The sequence below is a fragment of the Chelonoidis abingdonii genome, chromosome 1 (genome assembly GCF_003597395.2).
Source record: "Chelonoidis abingdonii isolate Lonesome George chromosome 1, CheloAbing_2.0, whole genome shotgun sequence".
Lineage (NCBI taxonomy): Eukaryota > Metazoa > Chordata > Testudines > Testudinidae > Chelonoidis > Chelonoidis abingdonii.
In genome coordinates, this window is record NC_133769.1 from 316,951,632 (window position 1) to 316,973,894 (window position 22,263).

General features: G+C 42.2%; 1 protein-coding gene across 1 annotated transcript in view; it reads right to left on the bottom strand.

Moving 5' to 3' along the window:
- Window positions 1–15: 15 nt before the first annotated feature.
- LOC116826920 (dehydrogenase/reductase SDR family member 12) overlaps window positions 16–22,263 on the bottom strand; it is a 29,697-nt gene continuing 7,449 nt past the window's right edge. The window contains exons 4-7 of the mRNA XM_032783976.2: window positions 19,121–19,213; window positions 16,451–16,532; window positions 1,967–2,028; window positions 16–1,104 (exon numbers count right to left, since the gene is read on the bottom strand). Coding sequence (XP_032639867.1) covers window positions 904–1,104; window positions 1,967–2,028; window positions 16,451–16,532; window positions 19,121–19,213 — 438 coding nt within the window. The 3' untranslated portion in view covers window positions 16–903. The remainder of the gene's footprint in view (window positions 1,105–1,966; window positions 2,029–16,450; window positions 16,533–19,120; window positions 19,214–22,263) is intronic.

The window sequence follows — 22,263 nt, forward strand, 5'->3', positions numbered from 1 at the left end:
ACCAGGTGGCAGACAATATAGAAAATACCTGTACCACTCATACACTGGGAAAAACAGCAATCCATTAGATAATGTTAGGCCTGGTCTACACTGGGGCTGGGAAGGGGTAATCTATCCAAGATACGCAACTTCAGCTACGAGAATAGCATAGCTGAAGTCAACGTATCTTAGATCGACTTAGATTTACTTACTTCATGTCCTCATGGCACGGGATCAACAGCCACGGCTCCCCCGTCGACTCCACTTCCGCCTCTCACCTTGGTGGAGTTCCGGAGTCGACGGAGAGCGCGTTTGATCTTTCGCGTCTAGATGAGACAAGATACATCGATCCCCGATAGATCGATCACTACCCACCGGATTGGCGGGTAGTGTAGACATACCCTCTGAGAGACAAGATGGGCGAGGTCATACCTTTTATCAGACCAAATTCTGCTGGTGAAAGAGACAAGCTTTCGAGCTACATAGAGCTCTTCAAGATAATGTCGTCAGACACCACTGTAGAGTGGTAAAGGCAACCTACGTACGCAGCAATAGGTATTAACTCTTGTTTGTTTGTCATTAAAGCTTTTTGCTAATGTAAGTTCAAGAAGGTTTCATTCACCAACTCCATTTTCTGCAGGCTAAATACAGGAGTAGAAATGGAATGAGAAAAAAACAAAAAACACTAATCCAGGCCAATTTTCCACTCAACCTCTTCTACAAAATTTTTGGTGTTGGGTGAAACTGAACACTCATATTGCTCTCACAAAGTGCAAGAATCACCCCCTCCTCAAGCTTCTCCGTAATCTTTACTGTAATATGCAACATTAATTTCAGTTTCAGCAGGAAATGAACTGTATTGATAAGAAATGTTGCATGCTGCACTATATCTAGTTTAGATGCAATGAAAAGAGCAAGCCCATGTCAATAGCCATCCGATTTGCAGCCTGTTTTAAAGGAAGCTGTATCACACAGTCTGATCCAAGTTATACGGTTTACTTTCAAATCTACATACTGTACCTTGTTTTGGGCATAGACCATTGTACCATCAAATGTTACATTTTCGGACTGCAAATCAGATACATCCAATTTCTGAACCAACATCCCTCCTGAAGAGACAATTATCTGTAATAAATGAAGTGAAGGTAAAAAGCCAATCCCCCACGTTCATTAAGATTGTCTTAAGGCCCACTAATGAAGTCACACTGCATGCAAGATTTTTCTGTTCTTCTCTCTTTACACTGTGCCTGTAGAAGAGGACCATCACACCTGTACCACAAAGCGTATCTGAAGAGCTGACAAAGGAAAGGTCAAAAATGGAGCAGATCCTCATTCAAAATGCTCTTTGCCCCACTATGGACCTGCTCATACTTTTATCCCAATCACTAATAAAGGGACAGAACAGGGATAGGCTTTTTAATTCACTGATCCAGGGCTAGCACTAGGAAAATCCAATCAATTTTTCTTATTTAGATACAGGCACATTAGAAAGCCTGATGTGCATTTCTAATCCCGGCAGGTAACAAGACAGCAAACCTTAAAATACAGGTGGCATCTCATTTATTAGAACATTTTTCAATTATTTTGTATAAATATTGAATGCTTCATAACACAATGTCCCCTTTTGCACCAAAGTCTAGAAGACAACTTTAACCCTACACTCCTGGTATAGGTGTTTTACTGTGCTGCAGGAGATAACAGTGTAGGGAAATAGCTATCTCTGAATAAGTTATCTTATCTACTTCACTGGCCACTGTAGCTCCCATACCATTTAGAAAGATGTTGCAAAACGGCAGGACAGAACTCAGATTTTGATGGACGACTACTATTTATAAGAGTTTAAGAGCGTGCTAGGCACATGACAGAGGGGTAACTAGTACCGGAGCTGCAAACATGTACACAATCAAAGAGGAAAGAGGCATTACCACAAAACACAAAAAGAGTGTAGTAACAACAACAGTTTTAAAAAGGAGCATTATAAACTCACAACTCTGGGATCATCTTCGTTTTCCAGCAAAGGCAGTAGAGCAGTTGTGAGAATGTATGTACCTAAAAGAAAGGAAAAACAAACATTTCACCAAAAACAAGTTCCTCCAAATTACCATGGCTACACTTGAGAGTTACAGCGCTGGTGGTGGCTTTACAGTGCTGTAACTTACTCCCCGTCCACACTGGCAAGGCACATACAGCGCTGTATCTCCCTGGCTACAGTGCTGGTTGTACTCCACATGGACGAGAGGAATAAAGAGAACAGCACTGGTGCTGCAGTGCCAGTGTAAACAGTGGTTAATCTACGTTGTAACTGACCTCTGGAATTTTCCCATAATGCTTTTAACTAAAGAACTCTCTGTGTTTTGTTGTGAACTCAGGGCTCCCAGAGCTGCTTATCTAAAACACAAACACAGCAATTGTTTGCTCCAACAGAGGCAGGTAGGGAATGTCCACAGCTAGTGTTTGCTTGAGGAGAGAAACCGTGGGAGCAGCTGCTTATCTGGTCTGAAGGCTATCTGCATTTGAGAGTGAATGAGAGAGGGGTGGGAAGGGGTCACAACTTGCAAGGCAGGAAGCTGACAGTGTCAGCTCCAAAAATCCACTCTCTCTCTCTCCCCCACACTCCCTGTCACACTCCGCCCCACCCAGGACCAGCGCTAGAGTTTTTCGCACCCTAGGCGCACAGCCATTTCACCGCCCCATGCGCCGCTCCTGCAGCTCCAGTGGAGCTGCCGCAGCCATTTCTGCAGAGCGTCCGTTGGTCCGCGGCTCAGGTGGAGCTGCCGCAGCCATACCTGTGGGAGGTCCGCCGCAGCCGCACGGGACCAGCGGACCGTCCGCAGGCACGACTGCAGCAGCTCCACCGGAGCCGCCTGCCACCGACCCGGAAATGCCGCCCCCCACTTCCCCACGATAAATGGGTGATTGCCTAGTTCGCCTCAATGAAGCATGGCCTTGACCCCACCCCCCTCTTTTTTGAAAAGCACATTGCAGCCACCCTGAATGGCAGGGAATGCTGCCATAATGCACACTCCAACACTGCTGCAAATGCGCAAATGTGGCCCACTGCAGCGCTTTCCTAAACAGCTGCACGCAGACAGCTGTAACTCCCAGCGCTGCACACCTGCAAGTGTAGCCAAACCCTGACTAATATGTAAAAACTCGCCATTTAGTAAAGAATCAAGAGTCTTAATGCTTCTCTGAATTGACAAATCATTAATAAAATGTATTCGTGTTCATCATTACAGAGTCATATTCAGAGTAGAAAGATTTTTAAAAAAGTCTTATATACAATATTAGACCGATAGCTACATTCTAGTCATAATGCTGAAGACAATACGGTTTACTAGGGAAAAAACATGCCAGAGAACTCTCAACTGTGGCAGACAGACATTTCTACTTTCTCCCCCTAAAATAACTTAAATACCCAAATTCCAATTACTGCAATTGAGTATTATGCAGAAAACAGCCTGCTCATTTACAATGAGGGGGAGTGTGTGTCTCTGTCTGTCTGCACCTGTTGAGGTTGCCTGACATTTCCTATTAGAAAATTCTGCTTTTAGTTGCTGATAAGTTTGCCAAATTTTAAGTGTTTGGCATTTACAATCTTAAGTGCCTGCCTCAGGCTGGGATGTTTTTCTTTGTTCCCCCCACCTGAAGACAGTTCAGCTGTTTCCAAGAAAAAAAAGTAGGGAAAAACATGTTTTGCCAAGTTTAAATTCTGGAACTTTTTATTTGAGAGGCAATAGTGCCCTAATGCTTCAAAGCAGGAACTTCAAATTTGGCAGTGAGCGGCCTGTGAGTTGAGGACTTGCCTTTTGCCATCTCTGAAAATCTACCCAAATCTGGAGAAGTTAAATGCTTTCATTTGGCAGGGGGGAGGGAGGGGGAAGGCAGGAGAGAGAAAGGGTTAGGAATCACAGCTTGCAAATGCTCAGACAACACTTGCGAGACCACAGCTAAAATCTCCAATATTCCATCCTCAGTGGGCAGCATGCTCCAGCCTGTATCTGAGCAGGTCTTTCCCTGCAGCTCTGGGCTGCTGGAGGCCATGTCAGAAACAGGGACCTAAACTGAGAGTAGGGAGCCTGTCTCTCAACCCTCCACATGGTTGATACCCAGGCAGTAAAGAGGGAGTTGGGCAGAATCAGCTTCAATGCAGAGAGCTGATAAGCAATGGACTGGGGGAGGAGGAACGGCAACGGCAAGAGAATTAAATTAGGACCAGGAACCTAGGCCAGAGGAATCCAGGACTGGGGGTTTTGGCAAAGGAGGGGGAAGACAGACAGACTAGCTGGGCAAGAGGAATGGATGAAAATCATGGCGACTGGGACCAGCAGCAGCCCAAGCCATTTTGCTAGCCAGGGCGGTAACGTTTTTGGCATCCCCTGCCCAACAGGTAAGCCAAAAAGAGTGGCTGGCCAAAGTAGAGCAAAGACAGAGTGGAGCAAAAATATGAATACAGAAAACACCCCAGCATCACACCATTTCAGTGGCCTCTGGAAGTTTGATACCCAGGACGCCCACCCTGCTCGCCTGGCCCTAGACCCACCCTGACTGGAACTGTAGAGATGAGGACACTGGGATGAGGAGCAAAAGGCAGGGAAGAGTGGGACAGGGACCAGGCAGAAGAGTCTGTGCTTACTGGAACACCCCCCCCTCCAGAGCCTGGAATGGAACCCAAGATTCCCAGCTGCTGTTAGCAAATATTGTGAAACCCATTGGCAAAGTGTCTCATCCCACTTTGGAGCTGGTCCATGTAGAGGACAAATACTGCTACCAGTTATTCCTAATTGTTAGAAACTGTAGATCCACCTCACAAACTAGATGAACCAGGTGAGTGTCAATATGATGCAATGTGGAGTTTGTTTTGTTTTCTGTTTGATTTTTTAAAAGATGAAAGTTACACACAAAAACTACATTGAAAGAATATTAGGTTGTAAAGACAAGCATTCAAAATTGTTTATTCCCTAAACTGAAAGTGTTACAATACTGTAACTAGAGCAAGCTCCAGGCCCCAGCGCGCCAAGTGCGTGCTTGGGGTGGCACACCGCGGGGGGCACTCTGCCGGTTGCCAGGAGGGCGGCAGGCGGCTCCGGTGGACCTCCCGCCGGCGTGCCTGCAGAGGGTCCACTGGTCCCGTGGCTCCGGTAGAGCATCCGCAGGCATGCCTGCGGGAGGTCCATCGGAGCCGCGGGACTGGTGAGCAGCAGAGCCCCCCCGCGGCATGCCACCGTGCTTAGGGTGGCAAAATTCCTAGATCCCGCCCTGACTAACTGTTTGCTTAGTCTACACTTAGCCATTTAAGCCAAACAAAACCCTGTACCCCACCATGCCCTTCAATGGCAGACCTGGACTTTGTATCAATTAAGAGTTACAGCACCCCCAGAACAGCCGTTACAACTAAGGCTATGTCTTCACTACCAACGTGGCTGTGTAGTCACGGCAGCAGTGCTGGGAGAGAACCGACGATGTAAAAAAAGTAAAACAAAAAACACACACACACCCCTACAAGGGGAGCACTCCCAGCGCTTGGACCACGGCTCCCAGTGATGGTGCACTGTCTACACATGGCACTTCGCAGCGCTGAATCTTGCATTGCCCAGGGGTGTGTTTTTTCACAGCCCTGAGCAAAAAAGTTTCAGTGCTGTAAAGTGCCCGTGTAGACAAGGCCTAACCCTGGTTCTTCAGTTCTATGAAAATAAACAATTTTCACATGAATTAGTGAGGCCACATTTTTTCACTATTTATATAGACAAACATGTTTCTTTGCAAATCAATGATCTCAACATTTGTGGATGAAAGGTTGCAATACAGCACATTGATCAACGTGTTACAGAATTTTAAAGTATTACATTGCACTTCAGCAATCTGCTCAGTACCCTTGTCCATCCATAACAGATCTAACTTTCCCTATACTCATTTGGACCCTCATGAATAATTAGAGCACACAATAAAAATAAATTAAGTGAATGTACATTGACTGAGTTAGCACAGTCTCTCTTGAGCAAAAAGTACAAGCAGAAGCTGTGGTCAGTAAGGAAGAATGTCACAAAAGAGAATTTATGTCTCTGCTGCGGCTGGAAGACTGAAAAACAACAGCAAAGCAAGATCTCTTGATTGTCACCCAATGAGGTAAACAGAGCTCTAATACAACCCACAGTCCTGGTTTAAACTTTCATTTTGATAGGGACTCCGCAAATTCAAAAGAAGATCAAAGTTGGATAAACTGACTTCATTCCCAAAATCCTGAGGTGCAGCACACCTGCCAACACTTAATTTAGTTGTCTGCAGAATCAATTTGCATTTTTACAGATGGTAGGTTTTTGTTTACAAGTTCTGAAGAGGTGCAAAGATGAAGAGGAATGTTGTTCACCATTCAAGGCCTTCAGTCCAGCAAGTGTTTTTAGCCTTTGAGAGAAACAAATCCTGAAGGCTAGAGAAATGATTGCGACAAAGGGCTGGCTCACACAAGTTTTAATAATAAACCCACTCAAACCCTAATTTATCTTCCTCCAGTTTAAGAGGAGAATTTAATATGAGAATTAAGTAAACAAAGCACAAAAAAGGTAGAGATCATAGTCTGCAAAAACAGAAATTGAGTTGTTGTTCCGTTGTGCATTTCCTTTGAGGTAAGGTGTGAAGAAGTTTTTGCTCCAGGTGTCATTAGGCAGATGCTGCTGCATAAACACACTGATGGGAATGGTCAGGCCTCAAAAGACTCCGATCTTCAGCCATTGCTACTAATTCCCTGGGGACTGGTGTCCCAAGCCTAATTATCTGGATGCCAATTACTCTGCACTTTAAGATAGAAGTATGGTGGATAATATTCACTCCAGCTGGCACAGACTGCTTTGTTAAGAGACATAACTCACCCCCAAGTAATTAAAACAAGGAATAAAGATTATGTGGTGCATCTTCTAGTTGAAGTCTCCACTATTTAAAACCCACACCTTTAAAAAAAAAAAAAATTCTTATACAGCTTGATTTATGTACAAACACAAAAGGCCAAGCTAGTCTACAAAATTCAGCTAAAATCAAATAGGGTTTTGTTACACAATTGCATGCTATAGGGCAAATATTTTACAGTTGTAGACAGGCTACAGCCTTTATTGACAGCAATATAGATGTAAAATTTCCATTAAGTGATTGGGGGTGGGAGGAGAAAAGTGAATATAATGGGAATAAAAGTTATGCTGCCTTGCAAAATAGTATTACAAATCACAACAGTAGTGAAAAAAAATGAGGGGAAAACATCTCCCCCCTTAAATATTTAGTACATTACTTTCTCCACAGAGAAATAACTGCTAGAATTTCATAGTTTGGTGGAACAGAATTAGAAAGATTGATCAAGATTTCCACCATTAAGAAAAAGCAAGGTGAAATTTCTGAAACTTAACTGAGTTGACTGTGCACTTTCTTAATAAATATTAACTCCCCATCTATTATGTTTTCTTTAAAAAAAGCCAATACCCAAATATACAAATAACCCTCAGACTTCTCCATACAGGCACAGGGGAAATAGACACAAAACCCAACTGAACTTGGTAAATATATAATATATAAACAATAGCAAGAACTATAGGAATTAATCATTCATTAAGAGAAATGAGGAAAAATACTGAACAAGCCAAAAATGATTATTAAGAAAAAGTACACCACACAGGTTTTTAAGTGAAATGTAGATGGTGAACAGAAAATGCAATGTGTGGACTTCAGAAAAGATGACTTTGACTCCCTCAGGGAACTGATGGGCAGGATCCCCTGGGAAAATAACATGAGGGGGAAAAGAGTTCATTAGAGCTGGCTGTATTTTAAAGAATCCTTATTGAGGTTGCAGGAAAAAACCATCCCGATGTGTAGAAAGAACAGTAAATATGGCAGGCGACCAGCTTGGCTTAACAGTGAAATCCTTGCTGATCTTAAACAAAAAAAAAGCTTACAAGAAGTGGAAGACTGGACAAATGACCAGGGAGGAGTATAAAAATATTGCTCAGACATGCAGGAGTGAAATCAGGAAAGCCAAATCACACTTGGAGTTGCAGCTAGCAAGAGATTTAGTAGAGGTTAATCTTCACTAGATAGGCAGAAGGAAGTCCAAGGAAAGTGGTGGGAGCCCCTTACTGAATGAAGGAAGGCAACACTAGGACAGAGGGATGTGGAAAATAGCTAATGTACTCAAATACTTTTTGTGCTCTGTCCTCACAAAACGATGGAAGGTCCAGCTCCCAAAGACGTACTGCACTGGGCAGCACAGTAATGGGGAGAAGGTGACCAGCCCCTGCTGTGGAAAGTATTGGTTTGAAGACTATTTAGAAAAAACTGACAGAGCACAAGTCCATGGGGCTGTGATGCCGCTGCATCCCGAGAGTGCTATAAGAGGTTTGGCAGGTGTGATTGCAGAGCCATTGGCCAATCAATCCCTTGAAAACGTCATGGCGAAACAGGGGACGTCCCAGATGACTGGAAAAAAGGCTAATGTAGTGCCCATCGTTAAAAAAAGGGAAGGAGGAGGATCCAGGGAACTACAAGGCCAGTCAGCCCTCACCTCAGTCCCCTGGAAATAATCATAGGAAGCAGGTCCTCAAAAGGAATCAATTTCCTGAGCAAACTTTAGAGGAGAGGAAATGTGATCAGGAAACAAGTCAGCATGGATTCACCAAAGGCGCCAAGTCAAATTGCCTGACTAACTAAATTGCCTTCTATGAGGAAGATAACTGGGTCTGTGTGATGAGAGGAAAAGCATGTGAGTTTATTCCCTTGACTTTAGCAAAAGCTTTTGATCATATGCCTCACGGTATTCTTGCCACCAAAAATTAAAGAAGTATGGGCTGGATAATGGATACTACGTGGAAAGAAGCTGGCCTAAATTGTCCGACTCAACAGGATAGTGATCACACAGCTCTGTAGTTGGCAGCCGTGTTCACGCGACTACAACTCCCATAGGTCGGTCCTGGGGCAGTTTTGTTCAAAATATCTTTCATTGAATGATCTGGAGTGGGGTACTGTGCGCACCCTCAGCAAGTTTGCTGATACGCTAAACTGGGGAGAGTGGTAGATTGCTGGAGGTAGGGATAGGATAACAGAGGGTACCAAGAACAAATTAGAGAACTGGGCCAAAAGAAAACCTGATGAGGTTCAACAAGGACAGATGCAGAGTCTCGCACTTAGGACAAAGAATCCCATTTCATTGTTACAGACTAGGGAACCGAATGGCTAGGAAGGCAATTCTGCAGAAAAGGACCTAGGGGTTATGAGTCAACAGTGTGCCCCTGTTACCAAGAAGGTTAACAGGCATTTTGGGGCTATACAAGTAGGGGCACTGCCAGCAAGATCGAGGGGATGTGATCATTCCCCTATTCAACATTGGTGAGGCCTCATCTGGAGTACTGTTTTGGGCCCCAACACTACAAGAAGGATGTGGAAATGGAAAAAAAAAGAGTCCAGTGGAAGGCACAAAAATGATTAGGGGGCTGGACCATACTGACTTATGAGAAAGAGGCTGAGGAAAACTGGGATTGTTTTCTGCAGAGAGAAGAATGAGGGGGGTTTGCTAGCTGTTTCAATAACCTGAAAGGGGGTTCCAAAGAGGATGGATCTAGACTGTTCAGTAGTACCTGATGAACAGAACAAGGAGTAAATGGTCAAATTACTAGTGGGGAGGTTAAGGTTGGATATTAGGAAAAAGTTTTTCACTCAGAGTGGTGAAGCACTGGGATGGGTTACCTAGGGAGGTGGTGGAATCTCCTTCCTTAGAGGTTTTTAAGGTCAGGCTTGACAAAGCCCTGGCTGGGATGATTTAGCTGGGAATTGGTCCTGCTTTGAGCAGGGGGTTGGACTAAATGACCTCCTGAAGTCCCTTCCAACCCTGATATTCTGTGATTCTATGAAATTACTACCACTGAATACTGCATAGCTAATACCCCATCTTAGAGGGGGGTCCTATATAAAGGAGAAGAGATCCACCAGTCGGTTATCCACATTATGTCCCTCGATCTTTGCCCTCCATTTGAATGAATGAAGTGATTCAGTGACAAAAGAGGATTCTTTTAAAAAGAGCTAGAGCTTTTAATGCTGTGGCAGTATTTTGGAATTTGTATCCACATCTAACTCAAGAAACTATAGTTTCAAGGAAGGCACTAAGGAGAAATGAATTGCATTAGAAACAGGTTACATACTTCTGTCCAAAAGGGAGATGTATTTATTTTTTAATCCGTGTGCCACAAGAGAGCGTGAAGACTGTTAGCAAATGCTAAGTCAGTCATCTTCAGACAGGGTGAGAAACTGGACTCTAATGAAGCGGAAGCTGTCTAGAGAAAATTAAGCCAGCCCCAGCACTGTCCCACAAAATGAGGTGTGTCACAGCAGTAGCTGGTCATGCCTTCTGGAGTTTAAGTGGAGTTGTTAAAAAGAAACAGGGGTCTTGATATTTCTTTGGGGAAAATCCACTAGTTTTATTTCTGTAAACTAAGCTCACACAATAATCAATGGTGCCTAATATAGTCCTATTATATCCTTTTCAACAAATAGACAAATGAGCACAGCTCATGTTTGGAAACTATTTAGCAATGACTCACATGAGAAGCTAGATAATATAGGTTAAAGTTCAGTGAGTTACACACTGCCATTCCAGAGTAGTTGGTATGTCAGTAAAAACACAATATATTTTACCTTTTTAAAAAACACACACATTTATTTTAAACACACAAAAAATATGACCACACATTCCCTAATTGCCCCAATTACTCCGAGATCTTCTCATCGTTTTATGTAATTTGACATCATGCTCTAATTAGCATCTCTCCCATTTTGGTAATTCCACACAGTTAAACACACAACAGTAAAACTATGTCACAATGCTCAGTGTTTTGTGATCGTATTGAGAGACCCTCATAAAGCTAGAGTTCTAAAATTAGGATTTCTTATGGAAACAAGAAATGTCAATAGCCTAGATTTTGTTGGTTTAAAAATCTCAATTTTAATTTTTAAAAATCACATTTTTCAGTTCACCTGTTGTGAAGCTGAAGGCACTCTGATGAAATGACAGTATTGCTGAAATGCTATTTGTAAATTCTTGCAGAAATTTTCAGTCACTGCAGATCGCACTAGTTCTACAGCAATACATTAGGGGGAAAGCTACTCCCAAGCAGTGTTTAAGACTATGTTGTATTAGGACACTAATTCTTTCTACATAAGGCTACAAAAATATATCCTGAGCTAGACTGCAGATCTAAACAAAAATGTGCATCAGCCCAAGTGCCAGTGTCCTGAAAGTAGGTTTCAAGAATGCCTTCAAGTCAATATTTTAATATGCTACTGGTTATAAAAAACGAGTTTTTACATACTTAACACTTGAAGATCGCCAGGATAGAATATGCAACACTGTACAAGAGAATATTCTTTCCTACCTGCTGTACTGCATTTGTATAGAATGACCCAAAAATCTTGGGTTTCAAAATTGATTTATAAACTAAATTAGGGCTTCTGCAAGAGGAAAAGTATAAAGCTACTGCCTGTTTATAACGTTAAATTAATTGATGATGCAATCGTTGCAGACCAAAATGTCCTGGGAGCATGCTGGAATAGTTTTCTCTTGATGTTCTACTTGGCAATTAGAGTTAAGTTGCTGGTGAAGTTTTTAATCCTCTAACATTCAAACAATGGCAGGTAGCCAACACTACACTCAATGGAGTTTTTCCCATCTGACTAGGAAGCCTTTGCAGAATATTGGCAACAGTGTTATTTCAACTGTGGAAAAAAAGTGGGAACAAAAATAATCTAGTCTGCTTACACAGGTTTCAATGGGTCAATCATCTGGTAAATTCATTGTTAAAAAGTTAATGGGCTTGCTTTTGCCACAGCCAAGTATTTTTTAATAAAGTATACTGAAGGTTTTCCCTGAACTGTTTATCTTTTTGAGGCCTCTTGTTTATACACAGTCCCCTATGAGAAGAGAGTCACAGGCCAGCTCTCTCAAGCAGCAAATCAGAATTCCAGATTTTAGTACACTATTCTCTGAAGGCCCAATCTGACAGCCCAGCACAAGAAAGTGGAGTGAAAAGACAATGTGGAACGTGTGCAAAAAAGACACCAGTTGACAATTCCTTTATATCACAGAGCTGTGCTCAGTAAGGGCTGTCTTTGCCCTGATACGTAGGGAGGTGATACAGGCAGTGGATTTGCAGGTATCTGGATTATTAACAACAAACACTCTAATATAAGACTTCATCTGTAGATCTCAAAGCACTTTACAAAAGCAGGCAAGTATTTCCATTTTACCCATGTGGAAATGGAGGCACAAAGAGAGGAAGTGACTTGCCCAATGTCACCCAGCAGACCAATGACAGATCTGGGATCTCCAGAGTCCAAACAGTCTAGCGCCCTATCCACTAGCCAGACCCATACTGGGGAGAAAGGGGTTTGCAAACTGCGATGGAGGCTAGAATAGTTACCGTTGAGGAGCTGTGCTGCTTTTTAGGGCCTAAGAGGAGGATCCTCCCCCATGCCCTACCCACTACTTTGACTAAACACTGGGAAGAGGATGTAGCTTGAACTATTAAATTAAGAAGAAGAAGAAGAAGAAGAAGAAGAAAGTGAAGCAAGAGGGTTTAGGTTCAGCTGGAGTGAGGAATGGAGACGTACTGTATTCTGTGATCATCTCTCAGCTCCCTTGGCCAGTAAGTGCCAATAAAAATGAATAAATATACTATTTTCTCATACTGGAGTGAAGAGATGACATGTTAAAATGAAGAACTTCCCTTGTTCCAGTACTTTACAGGCCTTGTTTCAACTGTGAAAGATTATCTTTAATGCACCAACAAGCAAACAGTACTGAATCCTCTATCCATCTGCCTCCACTGACAGCTTTTATACACACGGATTGAACACTGTCAGCTGGGATAATCTTGCAGTGGCTGGCTTCAAAAAGGAAAATGCTGACTAGGAAGCCTATATGTCATATCTGAAGAAATCACTGCTTATCAGTGCAGCAGCTTCTTAACAAAATGGCCACACCAACCTCTAAGATGAGATTTAAGCTCAACCGCATCTGAGACAAAAGCAACAAGAGTTCTCCCTGTACATATGCTGCTACACAAGAAACCATTATGAAGTGCCCCTACCATCTACACGATCTCAGGAAATCAACATGACTTGTTAATTGCTGCAGTCAGTTTAACACTCATATGTAAGTACTGTTTCTATACTACAGTATTAACTCCACATAGCTGCACAGCAGTCACTACAGATTGATCCTTCTTCTATTCTTGTACTTCAGTTGAATTCCAGTAAATAGAGCACTAACTCTTGGTGGTCTAGCTGGTAACAAGGGGCGAGGTATTAAGAGCAATAACAGCTATACAATTACAATGAACCACACAGTATTTATTTCTACTGTGGTAGCGCCCACGGTCCCACTATACTAGATGAACATATAGGAAGACATGGTCCCTGCCCACAAGCTTACAATCAACAATTTTAGATTAAAAATGTTTGAAAAAGCCATCAAGACACAAAACCCAATTGTGCGCATGTGTGTACTCTGCCCACTGACACCCAATTTCCCTTTGCCCTACCAGCTTTCACTCATGTAGAAAAGGATGGCCAATTCTCGAAACTCGTATTCACATGATCATCCTTACTTAGGAATAGTCACACTGACATGTGAATTCAGGCCCCTTGGTCATAAGGTCTTTGCAAGAAGGATCACATGTTTGTTCTGTAAACTGCCATGAACGTTTACAGAAATAAAGAGCTTCGGGACTACCCTATTTTCCTCAACAGAAAAGGTTTAACATTGCCAGACTTTTCCAGATTTGTTTTGTTAAAGCAAAGAACCACAAGCTGGATTATGTAATACACAGGCAGGATACTACACTGCAAAGACAGACTTCAAACATCCCAGTATCCAGCATAAAACGGTTTGGTTTGCTTTTCTTTTTTTTTTATTTTATTTTATTAAAAACACTAGGAAGTTCTTACTTGGACTACCATTGCACACAAATTTTAGATAAATACAATTGGGGGACTTCTCTATTCTCCTCAGGATTACTTTCAGTGACTCAGAGCTCTTTACTAAGGAACAGTAATTCTTTTGCTTCACACACCTGCTGTGCCTTAATATTTTCTAACAAAGTACAGCACATGAAGTGAATTAGAATTAAAGTCTTAATTCTTAAAAACAACTTGGTGAGAAGAAAAAAAAATCTAAGGAACGGAGAGAGAAATGGAATACAGTGCAGAACCTTTTCTTTCTACAGTAGCCAATATTTTTATATTATGCACACCACTTAGAGATCCTGTTTCAATTAGAATTAAAAAAAATTCAGTATCCTTTATGCAATACGTCCCAGGACTCTAAAAAAAAAAAAATAAGAAAAGGGGAAATGTCTCTAACCTGGATTTAAAGACTTCACAACGTTTTAGACCCCAAAGCAGACAATGCCACAACTGATGTACATGTTATCTAGATATCAGATATGGCACACTGACTTGGCTCTAAAATGTTGCCAAGTGTGTAAATCCTGTCATGTCCCGCAGTCTTGCACAATTACACAGGTATTACCAGTAGACCGCTTCATTAGACCTGACCGAAGAGGGACAGACGAGATAAGGCAGAAGCAGGTCACTGAGGGAAGATAGATGAGATGCCTTGCAAGTAAGGCAAGATTTTAAACACTATTAATTCCTAAAAGAATGGATGCATGGTTCCAATTTCTACAAAATACAGGCAATTCAGAGTTACAGTTCCCTCAGACACCATAATTCACAGCCTCTTAGATATATGTACAGTTGTATTCTGCACTGTAAATGATAACTAGAATCTATGCCATATGGTAGACTTATAGTTTGCAGTTTACCCTACTTGTGTGAGATACAAATCTATACCAACTGATCCACTAATGTGTTTTATGGCAATTAGTTTGCGGTTTAGTGAAAAGTAACTTCACATTCAAACAGCTGTGTTTGTTTCAGTGTGCTTGTACCTGGAGCCACTGCATCTTAGTGAACTACTGAACTGTTTGAAAGAGTGCAAGGGGTTTAAACTAGTTTAATTGAAAGACAATTTCTTCAGAAAGGTCAGAGGTGCTTTTATTCTTTATTATAGAGTAGATCCAGGGCAAATCTGAAGCAGAAAAAAACCTGCTTTGAGTTTTGAGCACAAACAGTATGGAAAGTGTAGCTGAAGAAAAATGCATTCCCTCCATCAGCTCCACTATTTTTTAAAAATGTTAACCAAATGAATGTAATCAGACTTACAAAACCAAAAATCTCATTGAAATGCAAGTCAAGTACAAGACATTGCTGCCCAAATGTTGATTTTCAAATACATAAGCAGAAGCCAGAGAAACAGAGCAGCAACAGTGCTAAGAGTAAGGCCCAGCCAGGGCTCACTACCTCCAACCCTTTAGATCCAGAACTGAGCGAGTGACCCTCTCTGGGTGGCCCAGAACTCCCCTAACTCCACTGCCTACCGACAGGTGTTTGGAGGGTGGGACACAGAACTCCTGGCAGAGTCAACCACCAGGGATACTTATTATTTATATGACTGTAGCACCTAGAAGTCCTATTCAGGGACCAGGATCCTGTCAGTGCTAGGTGCTGTACAAACAATAAAAAATATGGTCCCTGCCAGCTGCCACTAAAGCACTTACTATCCAATCTTCCTTTTGCAGGAGTGATTTTTGCAGCCCCCTGAATGTCAGTGATGACTTTCTTCATTTAAAATCCGGACATTTCCCTCTGATTGCCTGCTTTCTCAGACTTCTTCTGCCCCTCACCCTCAGTGCCCCCTCTTCCCCTTCCCCCTACTTTGTCCACTCTATGTTTCCCCCACCAGTTCACCATAATGTATTAACACCACATGAAACTCTCATGGCCTTTGCCAAGCATTACCCAGTCCTTCTATCTGTGTGTTGCATCTCTTCTCTCCAACCTTTATCTATTTTTATGTGTGTGGATTTTTTGTACCGCTCTGTATCTCTGAAGCCCTGATGTCAACTGGAGCTTTTTGGTGCTACCACAATACCAATATGCCATCTTTATTAAAAAAAAAACAAAAAAAAAAAAACAAAATATACACTTGAATCTTGTAAGAACCATCTGAACCCCAAGACAGCTGTTAGAGTGTCTTCCAGATCCTGCAAAAAAGGCACTACACCAAGTATCATTAGCAGATCCGACTGGAAAATTTTCCACTGAAATTTCAAAATAGTTTAACTAGCTTTAATTCTTACATGCTATTCTCAGAGCAGTGAACAAACAATGGGGTCAATATGAGAATATCTTGCGTATCGGAGAAACCTGAGAAGTACAAACCTTCTGTACAAGTTATGTATTTTTTGCAATATTAGTCTAATCCTCCTACTCTCTGTGCAAGAAGAAAACATATCCTGCAAAACTACATGAGACTATATCTTTCTATAAACAAAAAAAGATGCACGAGTACCCTAGACTCTTATCTACAGACTGCTGTACTCACCCAAGGTATTTGTAGCAAAGTTCTTTTCAAGTCCATCCTCTGTTACTTCTCTTCTGTTTACCATGCAGCCTGCATTGTTGATCTGCAAGACACAGTTCAGTATTAAAAAAGCCACATACACACAATCACACACTTGTTTCAATGCACCAGAGTGTGCAAACTGCAACTCCAGCTATCATAAATCCGCCACTTACAATGAAGCTGCTGTGTGAAAACCATCTTCACAAGGAAGTGAAATGCATTTCATTGAAATCTAGCTGATAAAATTAACTGAACAAACAAGATTATAAGTGCCATCGGACATCATGGTGCCTTACTACAGTTTGTGTACAAAGGGGCCAAAAACTATGAAGTAATGTGTGATTCGCAGAGCATAACTATTACAATAAAAAAGCATGTATGGTAGTTTATCAGTTTCATCTTAAAGATCCAAATGACTCCACATCATCACAGCTATGCATTTATATATTCTAAGTTTGATTTTTTTGTACCAGTGAAAAGTCATTAACATTTTACCATGTTTTGGTTAAGAACTAACGTGTGTTTTCTCAGTGTGACTCCCCGTACTGACTCGTCTCACCTTCTGGCTCAAGTTCAAGCTTCTCATCCTCCCCACCAAGGCCCTAGAGAAAACTGCCCCTACCTACTTCTCTGCTCATTTCCTGCTACTCCCCCAACCTGCCCTTCCCAAACACTCCATTTGTGATTCTCACACTCTGTTGGCACCAGCAATTGTTCCAGGTGCTTGAACAGTAAGACAGCCCCGTCCCAAGGGCTGTATTCCAGAAGACACTAGTAATGAAGGTTATAGAATCATAAGACTGGAAGGGACCTCGAGAGGTCATCTAATCCAGTCCCCTGCACTCAAGGCAGGATTAAGTATTATCTAAATCATCCCTAACAGGTGTTTGTCTAATCAGATCTTAAATCTCCAATAATGTAGATTCCACAACCTCCTTAGGCAATTTATTCCAGTGCTTAACCACCATGATAGTTAGGAAGTTTTAAGCCCATTGCTTCTTGTCCTATCCTCAGAAGTTAAGAGCAACAATTTTCTCCCTCCTCCTTGTAACAATCTTTTCTGTACTTGAAAACTGTTATGTCCTCTGTCTTCTCTTTTCCAGAACAAACAAACCTAATTTTTTTTCCAATCTTTCTTCATAGGTCATGTTTTCTAGATCTTTATGTCATTTTTGTTGCTCTTCTCCGGACTTTCCCCAACTCGTCCACATCTTTCATACGTGGTGCCCAGAACTGGACACAATACTTCAGTTGAGGCCTAATCAGCACCGAGTAGAGTGAAGAATTCTTTTCGTGTCTTGCTTAAAACATTCCTGCTAATACATCCCAGAATGATGTTCACTTCTTTTGCAACACCATTACAACGTTGACTCATATTTAGCTTGTGATCCACTATAACCCACAGATCCCTTTCCACAGCACTACTTCTTAGGCAGTCAATCCCATTTTGTACATGTGCAACTGATTTTTCCTTCTTAAGTGGAATACTTTGCATTTATCCTTATGGAATTTCATCCTATTTACTTCAGACCATTTCTCCCATTTGTCCAAATCATTTTGAATTATAATCCTATCCTCCAAAGCACTTGCGACTACTCTCAGCTTGGTATTGACCATAAACTTCATTAAGTGTACTTGCTATGCCATTATCTAAATCATTGATTAAGATGGTGAACAGAACTGGACCCAGAAGTGATCCCTCAGGAACCTCACTCATAACATTCTTCCAGCATTACTGTGAACCACTGAAAATTACTCTCTGAGAACAGTTTTCCAAGCAGTTATGCACCCACATTATAGTAGCTCCATCTAAGTGGTATTTCTCTAGTGAGAAGGTCATATGAGATAGTATCAAAAGCTTTACTAAAGTCAAGATATAAACATGAACAGAAATGGATAGGAAGGACAAGGATGACAAGATATCACAGTCACTCAGCAGACGTGCACATCCTCATGCGTCTGTGTGTATTATTCTTTAATCTTTTTGCTTTCTTCTATGCCACCCCTTATTGCTTACATCCTCCTCTTTGGGCCAAACTCAGAAGGAAGGATAAGGAGGAACAAGAGAAAGAGCTAACAAGAGGGCATGAAAAGGTTTCAAGTTAGGGGCACTACCTACTTACCTCTATATTCTGCACTAACTAGGTCCTGATCCTGCAACTGCATCCATTTGGATAGACCTATGCATGCACGCAAAATTCTACTGAAGTCAAAAGGACTCTGTGCCAGGATTCATCTACATGGACACTGGTGCAAAACTAGGGCTTTAGACATCTCTGCCTTTAGTCTCCTCTGGGCCAACCAATCATCAGACAGGAGAATGGGAGTAGAATAATAAGGGAATTCGCCAGGCTGTTTCCGTGGAGTGAAAGAGGAAACAAAAGAAAAATGAGAGCAAAGAGGCATGCAGAAGCAAAGCTGTGCAGGGCCTTGAAGGTTGCAACTTTGATAGATTTCTCTTGTCTTCTGTATCAAAGCTATGTATATGAAAAGGAGCTGGACAAGATCAGAGAAGTGGACTAGGTGAATTATTTTTGCAGCAGGATTATACACAAATTAAGCCTGCAGAATTAGAGAGGTTAGACTATTAAATAGAGAGGTACAGATGAGAGACTCCAAAAAAGGTACACTTTAAACTTGCAAACTTACCAAGACATTTAACTTATGTTCAGTCCTGAATTTTTCAGCAAACTCCCAAATTCCCTTGGGATTAGACATATCCAGAATGTGCAAAAAGATATTCTAAAACAAAAAAGGAATTACATTACAACCAATATGGAAAGCCAGTTTCCTCTAACATGCATAAATTAAACTCCATTATGCTATCTGAAACACAAATTTACAAACATAGTATTGGCAAGGAATTTGCATATTAACTAATCTAAGTAAATTTAAAACATGACTTTCGACATGCTAAGGAGAAAATATTTCAGAAGTTAGAGTGTGGTGGTATATAGAGACTTTACTTGCATCAAAAGTTTTCCCTTCATGTGCCCCCATGTTTCTCCCCAAATATAACATGAAACTGCCTTGTATGGGTGCTTTGTTCTTCCATAACAGGAGAATTTATGGATTTGTAGTCTTCAAAATTAGAAGTGTAATCATTAGGTATCTTTACAGAAGAGCATTACTCACCTGTAATTATGGTTCTCTGAAAATATCATTTGATTGGATTACTAGTCACCCACTGTCTTCTCAGAGTTGGGAAGATAGTAACAGTTTCAAAAACTACATATTTTCTCATGGCCTTTCCCTACTGTAACCAGTAGGGCAGGAGTGAAAGTAACTTAAAGGACTTACCGGTACTCCAGAGTCCTGCGGAGGGGGAAGGGCCTCAACTGGAAGAGGTGTGGCCTCTATCGGAAGAGGTTGGGGCCTTTAAGTCCTGGGCTTTAAATCAGGATTTAAAAGGCTCAGAGATTCAGCTGAAGCTAGGGCCAGGTTCTTTAAATTAACCCCGGAGCTACCAGCTGCAGAGGCGGCTGGAGCCCTGGGTTTGGGCAGGGTGAAAGTAATTTACATTTCTTACCCATATGGTCCAATCACAAGCAACCCCTCACCTCTCCTACGTACTTCATGGATCCCTCCCATTGCATGACATAGATAGAGAAAATAAAGCTACTATTACTACCACCAGTACTGTCTGTAATAAACTTTACTATTGGAATAAGCCTGAAAAAGTGAAAACTCACTGTCACATTTTTCTCTGTGTCTTCCCCCTCCTCCTCTCAGCCAGGCTGCTGATGCTAGGTCTGTGCTTTTTCCTGCCTGGCACTCACAGCTGCTGCAGAGGCTTCCCTCTAGCTTGCAGCAGGGAGACTGCCTCTGCATAACAGTTAAACTCAGTTGTTCCTGATGGTTCAGCCCCAGGGGAGAGAGGTTTCTGGCATCTTTGTTAATTCACTCCCAGTTGTTGAGGGGGTGGGGGAAAATCTGTGTGCGACCATGCAGAGGCAGTTCTTTTCTGCCCCCCGGATGAGGGGAACTCCAATACTACTAATACAATAGTAGGGCCAGTTGCTGGGGTCGGGGCAGTCGGCGGCAGGCTGCAGCTGCATTGTTGTGACACACACATTCAACATACATACACATACATACAGTATGTGTATATGAATGTGCAGCCTGCCACCGACCACCAGCAACCCCAGCAACCAGCCCCTGTGGCTGCTGCCTGCAGAGAGCCAGCAGGTGTCGCTGGCTGGTTGCCAAGGGTAAGTAATCAAGGCAAAAACCACAGCCAGCCAGCCAGGGAGAAGCCGGGGGCGGAGGAGGAGGAGAGGAAGGAAAGTAAGGCGTGAATGAAGGACAAGTGGACTAGCCGTCGTGAAAATACAAGATATTTAAAATAAAGTTTTATCAGTTCAGCCTCTGCACTCTGCAGGCAGGAACAAACAAAAAGAGATCTGAGGATTGCACCCCCTTCCTAAGGACATTTCAGGTGTTTAAATCAATATAGAAAGAGGTTGGATTGGAATGAGAACTACTATTTTTTTCAAAGGAGGCACAATAATTTCACTGAATATTCAGTTTTCCCCTCCAATCCCTTTGTGGTTTTGTTTATAGGGGCTATTTGCTTTCCCTGTAAATCTTAGTTGCTTTAGCAAAACTGCTTTGCCCAAAATAAACCCTAATCATGATACATCTTTCCACCATGTTCTCCATGTTTGTGTGTTTTTTTTAAACAGTAACATATTCAAAGAGGATCTGCAAACAGTTTGGACATCACAACCATGATCTCTGCTGGGAGAGAATGGATAGATTTGCACTTGGAAATGGTTCCTGATTTTGATTGTTTTTAGGAGATCCCCTCATCCCAGGGGCAGAAAAGAACTCCCCCTGCCATGGTCACACACACCCAACAAGAACTGAGAGTGAAATTAACAAGGATGCCAGAAATGGCTCCTAACTCTGGGCACTGAACTGCACAGGGAACAGCTGAGTTTAAACTGTTCTTTTGCAGGCAGCAATAGCAGGCATCTCAGCCAGTCTATTGCAAGCTAGAGCCTAGAGGAAAACCCCTGCTGGGGGGAATGGGGAGGAATTCAGAGCCTTGTCTACAGCCTGGCTGGAGGAGAGGGAGGGAGGAGATGAGAAACCAATGTGACAGTGAGTTTCCCCTACTACCTGCTTTTATTAGCTCAGGATTTAAGCTGTGCAGCCAAATGCTTGTATTTGTTGTGTACATTAGTAGGAGAGATCCCCTCATCCCCAGGGGCACACAGGGACTGCCCCTGCCATGGTCAAACACTCCCTCCCCTTGACCCCCTCCCCCCAGCTACTGTGAGTGAAATTAACAAGGAGGCTTGAAACCTAGCCCTGGGGGCTGAACCATCACCGAACAGCTGAGTTTAAACTATTCTTATGCAGGGAGCAAGCTTCTCTCTCCCTCCCTCATTCTCCTTTTCTTACCGGTCCTCCATATCAGCGCATACCAGCTTACTTTCACTTCTGCAGTAGGGTACCCTATCTTAAAGAAATGCTCTTTGGCTATTTATTTGGGAGTAATCTGCTTTTCTTCTAATCAGCAACTGGAATGTAACATTGTAAAGGTGGCGCAACATGGGGCTGACCTGCTTGTGTCTCAAAATTCCAAAAGTCTTTGAGGACTAGGAAAGTTCCAGTTTATGTCACACCAGAGGAGCTGAGACCAAAGAACAGGAACCCAAGCAGTACAAAATTGTTAAAAATAGAAAGTCAGATGTTTGATTCTAATCTAAATTAAGGACTCTTAGTGGATTTGAAACACTCGGGTCAAGTGCCACATCACTTTCTAACACAAATGGAGCTCTCAG